At 32.6% G+C, this 11,721-nt stretch overlaps 2 protein-coding genes across 6 annotated transcripts; both read left to right on the forward strand.

Annotated features, from left to right (window-relative positions):
• Window positions 1-356: 356 nt before the first annotated feature.
• Window positions 357-9,432, forward strand: LOC111704120 (matrix metalloproteinase-2). Of its 5 annotated transcripts, none has more exons than XR_002765748.1 (10): window positions 357-876; window positions 956-1,024; window positions 2,071-2,210; window positions 3,890-4,267; window positions 5,302-5,422; window positions 6,448-6,666; window positions 7,086-7,254; window positions 7,801-7,882; window positions 8,111-8,949; window positions 9,095-9,432. XR_002765748.1 is itself a non-coding variant. In XM_023476259.1 (9 exons), the coding sequence occupies exons 1-9, from the start codon at window positions 686-688 to the stop codon at window positions 8,434-8,436; spliced, it is 1,695 nt and encodes a 564-aa protein (XP_023332027.1). In that variant the 5' UTR covers window positions 357-685; the 3' UTR covers window positions 8,437-9,432. The 5 variants fall into 5 exon arrangements, 3 of the variants coding, with proteins under 3 accessions (XP_023332027.1, XP_023332039.1, XP_023332047.1); XR_002765757.1 differs by having other exon boundaries at window positions 9,142-9,432; XM_023476259.1 differs by having other exon boundaries at window positions 8,111-9,432.
• Window positions 9,433-9,441: 9 nt separating this feature from the next.
• On the forward strand, window positions 9,442-11,700 carry LOC111703676 (uncharacterized; the record flags this gene model as incomplete). The annotated part of the gene is made up of 3 exons (XM_023475713.1): window positions 9,442-9,606; window positions 10,880-11,028; window positions 11,396-11,700. Coding segments are annotated over exons 1-3 (584 nt in total), but the record flags the coding sequence as incomplete, so codon positions are not given.
• Between the last annotated feature and the right edge of the window lie 21 nt (window positions 11,701-11,721).

The following is an 11,721-nucleotide window of genomic DNA, read 5'->3' on the forward strand; positions in this document are numbered from 1 at the left end:
TTCTGTACAAAAACAATAACATTTACTTGTTGTCGGTGATTTTTAAATTAAACTGAAGAAAAGAAAGTCAAGATTTCCATTAAATAAAAAAAGCTTGAAATTGAAAAACACATTGATTTATAAAATTGGGAACATTTTTTGCCTCTCCCTGAATCTGTCAGGGGGTAGCGAATGTCCCCCCGCCACCCCCCTGTATCCGCCCCTGACTGCTGGAAAGCATATTGGAATGAATTATCAGAATTAAACTTTATCAAAACCTAGGGGGGGCAATATCTTCCACATTATTGATCAGATAAAGGTTTCAACAGTATCATTGTGAATCGTGTATTGTCATCTTTACTGAGAGGGTTCCTTGAAATTACGCTTACAGTTCCTTTAAATAACATTTGGTAAGTTTACAATCAACAAAATTATTTTGAAGGGAGGGTTCTCAGATATTCAGAGTTTGGAGCGTAGCGGGAAAGATTTATTAGGCGTTTCCTTGATATTTCCTGGGTTTATTCACCGCAATAAAGTCGGGATGGGCCCTTGTACCGACCGGGAAAGCCAAGTGGTGGTGCAGGGGGGGGGGGGCTACCCCGGTCCGGCTCTCTCTCTCTTTTCTCAGTCACAGCTGACTCATCTTTGTTTTGCCGTGTATTGACCAAGAATCTCAAGAACTGTGATCTCTGATGGATCTTAGAATATGAGAGAATTGAACTCTATATATCTTCTCCTGATCTTCTTAAACCTATGTGTTGGGTTTCCTAGGTTACAGTTTGATGGAGGGGGTAGAGCCAGGACGGATAAATGTGAAACATTAAACTGCAATCCTGAGACTAGAGTAAAGAGGAATATTATTGGTAATAGTGAATTTAATTATCTAACTAAGTTTGGATATTTACCACAATCTATTCTTGAGACTGGAGCTTTAACAACAGATGATCAGCTCCGTAGTGCTATCAGGTAAATTAAGATATTTACCACAATCTATTCTTGAGACTGGAGCTTTAACAACAGATGATCAGCTCCGTAGTGCTATCAGGTAAATTAAGATGTCATCTAGAACACTGTCGAAAATGGACAATCATGTTTAAGTCAAAACACCAGAACTCTTTCTTTTGAATATATATTTATATTCACTATACAATACAGTCCACTGAATTATAATCTTAATCTGCCTTCTAGGGAATTTAAGTAAATCTATTTTTAAGAAATAGAAATCAAGTGTATTTTTTTGGTCTCAATCAAGCTTATTTCTGTTATTTGTTTTCCGGCGATATTTTCAGGAGTCTCCAAATTTTGTGAATTTTCCTTAACAGCCATGAGAAGTAAACTTTTTCAGGTTGTAGTTTGACAGTCAGGCAGTTGACTTAGGGCTTTGATTTTTATGCTACAATATGTCTTGTGACTGTTATGATTACAAAATTTAGTTCTAAAATACTAATAAGGTTAACACCCTTTGGTCTACCGATGATTTCTATGAATTACGAAAGCTAATGTTCTGTAACATTCGAAAAAATGGACTAAGAACTTTCATGAATCAGTTTGTAATATCGTAACTAATTTTTACTTAATAACTTTCTTAATCGCCAAATACGTTTTTAAAATCAATTTTTATTAATATAAAATATCAAGCATGCATTAGCCCACTCGCCACTTTTAACTTAAATAGAATAAATAAATCTACATTTTAACCAGTTATACACAGTACACACCATCCATTTATATTTTATAATTGAAGCATAAACTATTTTCTCTTCAAATGTCTGTTCAGTTTTTAAATATATTTATTTATATAAATTTCATCAACAGATCTTAATAGTACACCATACAGATTATTCTTAATCTGAAGAATTAAAGGGACAGCTTAGACGTAATTATAAACGGCCCCGGAAACCTCCTTTTTATGGGTACTGCTTGTAAAATAAAACTTTAAATTACATTCTAACAATTCCTTTACGTGACGAAACAGTTAATTTGGTAAAAATAGCAGATATTCCTGTTCCCTACTTTTTTTTTGTAAATTGACTGAAAGGTTTTAGACCGACGGCCGAAAGGTAGCATATGTTGAAAATTGTAAATATTTAGGAACCTTCAAGCATTTGGTGGATTGGAGCAGACTGGAGCTGTTGATGCTCCGACCAGGAATCTTATGAGCAGGAAGAGGTGCGGGGTTCAGGACGTTTCTCTTGGATTCACGAACAGGAGAAAACGTTATTCTCTGCAAGGTAGATGATTCAAATTTGTATGATTTCGTCCTTTTTGTTACGTTTAACCATTCAAACACTATATGGGAAACCATTGTGGAAAAGTAAAATTGGGCATCGAGTTGTTTTTTGTTTTTTTTAGATATTCTAGAATTTTTCACAAAATTGAAAAATTGATATTTTGTCATTTTCTTAAATGAAATTATGCAAAATTTTGACTCTCGACAGAAGATGAAGGCCTCAAATACAGCAACGTCAATCTTCTGCTATTGTCAAGATTTTGCATAAAAGCAAAATTTAGATTTTGAAATATGTTTAAGGAATTGTGTATAAGGGAATACTTCGAAAATAGTACATGTGAGATTCAGATTAAATGAATTTAATTTTCCATTCATAAAAATAATCCTCCCAAATCTAGTAGAATATGGACTGAAGAGCATTCATGAAATATAATTTGAGTAAAATAATAAAAAAAAATTGTTTTAGTTAATTAAAATAACTCAGATTTGCTTATCCTAATATCTTTGCATACTGATGGTCTAAACCTTTGATATTTCAAACTAATATAATTTCATCTATCAGAATTCATAGTATGAAATATCTGAGGTCTGCGACATTGGTTTACAAAGAAATAAGGATTAGAAAATCTGTGTTTGTTGCAAAGACTCAATTCTTCTCTCGAGTTTTATTTTTTTGTCTTCTGAAAGCCTACCGATCCTGAATTGTTTAAAAAAACGGAAAATTACGATGCCCGTGGGAAAAAAATCAAATTTAAAAAAAATGGTGAAAAAAAATCAATTTTTTTTAGCCTATAACACCCCCCGGCCACCCATGAGTAACCACAACAATTTCAGCCCATTCGGTCCAGCCGTTTGGCCGGCTATAGGCAACACATATATGAATGTCTTGTTTTATCACATAGATGAAAATAAAAATATGCATGTTGTGACAAGAGCATTAATATTTAATCTGTAGCTAAAAAAAGATAATGCCACAACATGTCGTCAATCACTATATTTATGCATAAAACTACATAAAACTTACATTTTTGGTTTTTGCAAATTTGTTAGGGTTGGTGAGATATTCATTTAAAATATCTATTGGGCGGGGTTCTTAATTCTTATTAAAGGATGGGTGATGGGCGGGACTAAAATATTGTACAATGAACCTTGGCCTGTCTTTAGAGTTCTCATTTTTAATAATTATAATATTGTTTAATTTAAGTGCAGATCATGCCAAGGAATAATAGAATTATCTAAATAATAAAACATTTTTTAAACATTTGATGGATAAATAATATTTGGACTTTGACCTTCTTTAGTTAAATGTAAAATGTAAAATCTGTTAGCACATGCTCAACTCTAATTGAAAATTTAAATTGATTTTTATTTTTTTTTACAATATCGTGTATAATTAGAACACTTTATAAAAAAAAACTAATAATTTTAAATACAGAAGGGAATGAGTTCCCTTCTTTGAACGTAATAAACTCAGAGTTGCGTGGGTTAATTGAGATTTTGTTTTTACTGCAGTACTCATCTATTTTAAAATATTTATGTAATGGTCAATGCAAACTAGAAAAAGAAAAAAATACTAAAAAGAAAAAAAAACAAGAAAAGAAAAAAAAAAATACTAAATAAAGGACGTACGACTAACAAAAAAATAAAACAAGCAAATCTCTATTATCTTTATGTTTGAAGGGCAAAGATGGCACACCACCAACCTAACCTGGTCTCTCCTGCGTATGGAGTACATGAATGAATTGTCAAGACAAGATATTATTGAAGAACTCAACAAAGCGCTCAAGGTTTGGTCCTCAAATACTCAGCTTAGGTTCAACTTCCTGGAGAGAAGTGAGTTGGCGGATATTCAAGTTTCCTTCCATAGAGGTTATCACGGGGACGGATATCCATTCGATGGTATCGGAGCTGTTCTAGCTCATGCATTCTTCCCTGGTCCGGGAAGGGGTGGAGATGCTCATTTCGACGAGGACGAGAACTGGACTAACCAGGGACGGTCTGATGGAGAAGTTACGAGTCTTTATGCTGTAGCTCTTCATGAGTTTGGGCATTCTCTAGGTAAACTAATAAAATCGTTAGAAAATAGACTGTTCAGAGTTTACATATATTTGTAGGTAACATTAATAGACTGTTCTGAGTTTACATATATTTGTAGGTAACATTAATAGACTGTTCAGAGTTTACATATATTTGTAGGTAACATTAATAGACTGTTCAGAGTTTACATATATTTGTAGGTAACATTAATAGACTGTTCAGAGTTTACATATATTTGTAGGTAACATTAATAGACTGTTCAGAGTTTACATATATTTGTAGGTAACATTAATAGACTGTTCAGAGTTTACATATATTTGTAGGTAACATTAATAGACTGTTCAGAGTTTACATATATTTGTAGGTAACATTAATAGACTGTTCAGAGTTTACATATATTTGTAGGTAACATTAATAGACTGTTCAGAGTTTACATATATTTGTAGGTAACATTAATAGACTGTTCAGAGTTTACATATATTTGTAGGTAACATTAATAGACTGTTCAGAGTTTACATATATTTGTAGGTAACATTAATAGACTGTTCAGAGTTTACATATATTTGTAGGTAACATTAATAGACTGTTCAGAGTTTACATATATTTGTAGGTAACATTAATAGACTGTTCAGAGTTTACATATATTTGTAGGTAACATTAATAGACTGTTCAGAGTTTACATATATTTGTAGGTAACATTAATAGACTGTTCAGAGTTTACATATATTTTTAGGTAACATTAATAGACTGTTTTAGAGTTTACATATATTTGTAGGTAACATTTCATTTATTTGTAAGAGGAGTTAAATTTTTTTTCCAGTTTTATCTCTTTCCAATCAGAAACTAAAAAAGTAGTATTTTTTACCTTCATTATATTTTTGTGGCATTTTTCTTCTGTCCTTCTTTCAAAAGATGCCAAACGCATGCATTTGAAAATATTTAGCCATCAGCATTGTTTAAAACCTAGTTACCAAGTATAAGGAATAATAAAGTTGCTACACGAACTAAAAGATCACCTGCTAAATAATATATTGAAGTTAAATTATTTTCTCTAGGATTGTCTCACAGCTCAGTATCTGGGTCTGTAATGTATCCGTGGTATGCTAGCACCAGTCCAATGCTCTACCTACCTCAGGATGACCGGGAAGCAATTCAACAGCTCTATGGATCGCCCAGGTATGTATCTTGCAATAAGGTCAGATCTTTAAAATATGGAGACCAAGGTTGTATTATACGGTGGTTACTGTAAAAAGCAAAAAATACACCAGTTTACACAACTACCCAGTTATTAGTTTTAAAAAAACTAGCTATAGTTTTGAAACCTCTCCGAAACCTAGCGGCTACCAGAGGAAATCAACTAAGAGTCGCTGGAGTGGTTATTAGGACGTAAAGTTAAAATGTTAATTTCGTATTTAATAAAGTAAATTGAGTCTTTGTCACAATCCCTGATTTTCTAATCCCTCTATCTTTGTAGCTTATTTTCGTAGACCTTAGATATTTTAATGGATGAATTATATTAGATCAAATAATCTAAGTTTGAAATATGAAAGGTCTGCACCACCAGGTTGCAAAGAAATTGGGATTAGAAAAGTTAAGTTTGTGGCAAAGAGACTTAATTTCTTATTTTTATATTTTAATATTAGGAGAAGGAAACAATACTATTGAAACTGAACACAATTTTTCATCATTTTACTCAAATTATATTTCTAGAATTTGAGTATTTAGGAGGATTATTCTGTTGAATTGAAAAATGAGTTCATTTTATCTTTTATCACATTCTGAGTAGAAGCATTTTTTTAGTGTCTTCCTTATACACATTAGTTATAATTAATTATCTCTTAAAGTAAAAATTAAGAGAATTGTTAGCATTTTGAAATAAGTTTTTCATCAATAAATTTGAACGAAAAAAAGCTAAATTTTGATGCCTTCAATGGATTATACAAGTACGAATTTTATGTTTCTGTATCTCTTCAAAATTTTAATTTGTTAGGCCTGGAACTATTCCGGAGAAAAATGATAGAATAGGAGGATTATTCTTATGAATTGAAAAATGAGTTCATTTTATCTTTTATCACATTCTGAGTGGAAGCATTTTTTGTAGTGATTGAACGAAAAAAAGTTTAATTTTGATGCCTTTCGATCTGTATTATAAAAGTACAAATTTTATGTTACTGTATCTCTTAAAAATTATAATTTTTTAGGCCTGGAACTATTCCGGAGAAAGATGATAGACGGACAACAATTTCAATTCCTGAGATAACTCTAGCTCCTTTAACTCCAGTCCGACCCACCCCTTCCCCTGATAAATCCGTCCCGGTAAAGTGTGAAACTAGTTTTGATGCCGTGGCTGTTATCCGGAGTGAGATGTGGGCGTTTAAGGGAAGATACTTCTGGAGGATAAACAAGGAGGGAGGAACCAGGTTCGTTTTAGTTTATTGATTGTTTTACTTTTTGATAATTTAAACTCGATTAAATTGAGGTCTTCATGAAACACCAAAAAAAATGAAATGATTGTCGTCTTCACTCATCTTTTAATTAGTATTTGTTATTTTAAAACTGTTTTAGCTTTTATATTTTTGCTGAAACTTATGAACGGTATTTCTAATAAAAAAATAAACATTCACAAGCATTACCGCTTTGCCACAAACTAAATTTTATAATCCCTATAACTCTGCAATCTGATGGTGTAACCTTTGATATTTCAAACTTAGATTATTTGATTTAACAGAATTCATTGTTATATCTAAAGTTTACATTGGGGTGCTAAGATATAGTGATTAGAAAATCTGAGTTTGTAACAAAGACTCAGTTCATTTGTAAATTTACACACCTGTTCTAGAGAGGACCCTGTAGAGATTGGTTCCTTCTGGTACGGTCTCCCCAGCAGTATAGATCATGTGGATGCAGTTTATGAGAAACAGAATCATGATATCGTTTTCTTCGTCGGGAAGAAGTTCTACATTATGTCAGGGAATTCACAGCTCAAACATGGACCTCAACCTTTAACGGTGGGTTTAAATGAAAGACATGTTTTCATTGATTTATTGAGAAGGTATACACAAGAAACGTTAAAATCACTATAGTATATACATTCTATTGTTACTTCGAATTCGAGTCCTTTTTCTTTTCAAATCATATTGAACGCAACAAATATTTTTTCTTTTTCTTTTAGACGCTTTGATGATTTTTTTCTTTGACACTAACAGCATCTAGCTCCTTTATCTATTAATCTGGTGCTTTTAGATCGACAATTTTGATGGTTTTAGTTCAAACAGAAAGTCAATATTTAGATAAATTCCAATGGGAATTTTTTAGAATTCAATAATTTTCCATAACAACCTTTTTGCTTAGAAAAAAGGTTTAATGGTACCGTTGTCATCGAACATTGCACTCTTTTTAACTCGAGGGTCACTTTAAATTACGCTTGCAGTCCCTTTATTTAGCGGATATTTACGTTTCGCTATATAATGAGCCAGATAAATGCTTGATATTGGTTACTATAAGTACCGGATGGTATTTGAAAACATCTTGTCAACAAAAAATTACTATTTTAGAGATTAGGTCTTCCGGAGTCCTTGGAGAAGGTGGACGGTGCAATGAAGTGGGGATACAATCAGAAAACTTATTTTTTCTCAGGTTCACATTTTATTATTTTTGTTGTAAGGTTTTCCGGACTTAAATACCTTCTCTCGGGTTGGTACTTCAAAAAAAAGAGTATTTGAAAAATTCCTTCAAAACCACTTTTTCCACTGAAATTTTCAAAGCTTTCCGAAGGCATCGTAATAAAACTAGTACCAACCAAACATTATGAAACTTGTTCTACACCCCGTTTCTTAATTTAATAACACTCGCTTTAATATTTAGGAGATATGTACTGGAGGTTTGATGACGATGAGAACATGGTTGAGCTGGATTATCCCCGAGATATATCAATGTGGAAGGGAGTCCCTTACCATATAGACGCTGTATTCCAATATACAGACAAGAAAACATATTTCTTCAAGAACCGTAGTTTCTGGGAGTTTGATGATATCAGGATGGAGGTGGTGACAAGAACTCCAACTCCTGTAGGAGAACATTGGTTCCATTGCCCTAAAGATCTTTATGATCCTGTCACAGGATCTAAATCTAAACTATCTAGTCAAATTTTCATTTTTATTTTTTTATTTAGTTGGATAGTACTGCTGTAGATTAGACACCGAACTCCGCTTTATAGAACGAGAAAGAAGTTGATTAACGAGTTAAACATATAGTTAAAATACTTATCGTTTCTGACTTCAGGCATTACTTACATGTGAAAATGTATCGTTTTTTAGCCTACTGCAATTGTGTGTCATTTGTATATCTAATATATTTATGTATCACAGTTACATTTACACATTACACCATTTTATAATCATGAATTAATAATGTATAACTATACACAATTTACACCTTTTTGTAATCATGAATCAAGAATGTACAACTATTTGCAATCCGTAATCAATAATGCATTACTAAGCAGATAACACCTATTTGTAATAATGAATTACTATTGTTTAACGATACTTTTACATCTACGTGATTGAGTAAGTGTGTATGATAATATACACATTACAACTATCTGTAACTATGTATATGTAACCTTGAATCAAGTAAAAAAAACTACACATTACACCTATCCGATATCATGAATGTAGTTTGTAAAACTAATTTCCAAATTTGTATGTCAATTAAGAATTTGAGAGATGCCACAAATTCGAATTTTCTAATCCCTACATCTTTGCAAACTATTGGTGTACAGCTTTAATATTTCTAACTCATAGTTTAAATATTAATGATCTACGATATTTGGCTGCAAAAATATAGGGATTAGAAAAATTGGTGGCAAGTACTCAATTTCTTAACTCAATTAGAACTGAAAAAGTCAAAACAATTAATTGCCAAAATGTATGTAAAATCAAAGATCTAATCTTTTCAACTTAACGTGTTAAACAAATGCTCCAATCTATTTCATGCTAGTTTTGTTTTTAGTTAAAAATTTCACTTTTATGCTAAATGAAAATGCGTGAAAAAAAAACAGATATTAATGCTAATTTTTTTTATTGTTTTTACTAATGTGATATTTCTGCTTGTAAGGAAAACCTGGTATCTTGGCCTAAGACTTTGAACCCGCTTTTATGTTTTGCAATAAAATTTTAAATTCACTTAGCAAATGCAAATCTTGTTCAGTAAGACCCTTTAGATAACTATGTTGGGAGAATTGAACCAGATTTTGACCGGAGAAGATGAGAGTTATGTGATTGAACTCTGGCTTGTAACAGTTCTATTTATCTGGATGTTTGCGAAGTTATGGATTGTAGATGTTAACAAGAACCCTGGTAGGTTGTAATTGTTAGGATTAAAAAATACCCTTGAATGGGTCAGTTTTATTGAATGACATGTTTGTCAGAATTACACTTGCCATGGCATGTTTATCATAAGTAACACTTGCCTTGAGTTAAACTTTTCATAATTACTATTAATTTTAATTGCAATGCAAGACAAGGAGTTCGCTACTAGAAGGTGAAGTTATTGCGTTCTTATTTCAAGCAGTTCGCAAACTAAAGTTGAGAATTTTCATGAGAAATTCGGCGCATTAATAAAAAGAATTAGGTAGATTTTACTTCGTATAAATAAGAAAATCATGTCAAGCAAGGAAAGTTATTTCAGAGGTGGGCGCGTCTCTTGTACTGCAGTGTACTGTCTCTGGGCGGTAATGTAAACACTAGACGGATGTCGAAGGCTGACATGGGATCCATCTTTCACATAAATAATCAATGAAATATTCTGGTCATAGGAAACTATTATGTGAATTATCAAAATTATCAAAATTTAATGCTTTTAACCTCCTCGGGCATATAGATACTAAACGAACACTGATGCATCTATTCTTGTTTACAAATTCCGCCCAGAGAGAACTGGTTTCAATGTGTACGCATAGTATTCGCAACTGTAATTAACTTCCCTGGCATTATAACCTTGATGGCAAGTGTTTAATTTTGGCAAACGTTTTTCTGGCAAATTAAATATGATCGATCAATAAAAGCCATCGCGTAGATATGCAAAGTATTATCAAAATTTTGTGTGAAAAGTTTGTGATTTCCTATACGCCGCGATCCAGAAAAAAAGCTTATTCTAGACCTTCAAGATAAACTTGCACTCTACTACATTCAGAATATAAATCATAAAACAATAAAATTTGTTACAGACTTTTCTCATAATTTATGCAATACTAGCTTGAAAACCCAGCGTTGCCCAGGGTACTCATAGTTCCTCCCACCGTTTACCCGCGCTTGGTCGTAAATTACGATTTTACCTATTTTCTCCCATAAAAGTGGATCCACTCAACTTAGAATCTGTAAACCAAGCTATAAACAGAGATAGCAACTTTATACATATAGAGTTAGACTTTTCTTTGTCAAGTTTATGCATATAAAAAGGGACGAACCAATTTTTGGGAAATGTTAGATTTTTTTAAAAATCAGATTTATACGAGTTCTTGGATTTCTAAGTTAGTGATAACGTGGCCTTTACAGTCCAAGTATGTTTCTCTAAAAATTTAAATTTCATTGTTTTTATATTATCAATCAAATTTTTCAGTTAAATGTCTAGAACTAGAGGATGTAAGAGAGGAGAAGCCTGGTGCAGTATCCGACCAGACCAGGCCAACTTATCGCACTGGTATCCCTGGGATCGTTCCACTCCGTTGTGATCCTGAAAGATGTAAATCGCAAAATTCTGTAATCTCACAAAATTCATCGGTATATGTATTATTTTGTATTAAAAATTGAAAAATCCTCCAAGAGAAAACTGTTTTTACAATATTTGTAAACGTTGCAACAATATCGCATCGTAGTCATATTGCTTCGATATACACTGCAAACATGGTTACCCACAAAGGTTGAGACTACAATGACCTTAACATCTTTAATTCTGTCCATCGGACATTTTTAATTTGATCTGCGGTCTTAAATAAACATTTTCAAATGACTAAATAATTTAGCAGAGAAAGCAAAAGTTTTACGTTAAGAAAACCACGACTGTAAAAATAAATAATAAATAATACTCGTACGGCCGTCTCTGTATTCCATGACCAGTAAATAGTTTAAAAATTTGTCCATGGTTCAGGGTGTTGTGAAGAAGAAGCAAGGAGAATTTACTCCTCCAATACCAGCACCCTATCCACCCAGCTACAACCATAAGAGTAACCAAGGGGTGAAGAGAAGGTTGTGTGAACTAGCAAAAAGTGCTCCGAGGCACAGCAACTATATCCAGTTGTTCCTGGAACTCTTCTCCGGGTACAAGATAGATATCAATGAACCTCTTCTCCTCAATGGTATGACAATATTCCACTGCTGTTGCTTGTCTGTAAGCTACAAGCTGATGGTTTCTGTTATTCATCTCGCTGACATATCCATCCTCACATACCACAAGTATGTTAAAATATTATTAAT

This window comes from Eurytemora carolleeae, unplaced genomic scaffold (assembly GCF_000591075.1).
Source record: "Eurytemora carolleeae unplaced genomic scaffold, Eaff_2.0 scaffold73, whole genome shotgun sequence".
NCBI classification, from domain to species: Eukaryota; Metazoa; Arthropoda; class Copepoda; order Calanoida; family Temoridae; genus Eurytemora; species Eurytemora carolleeae.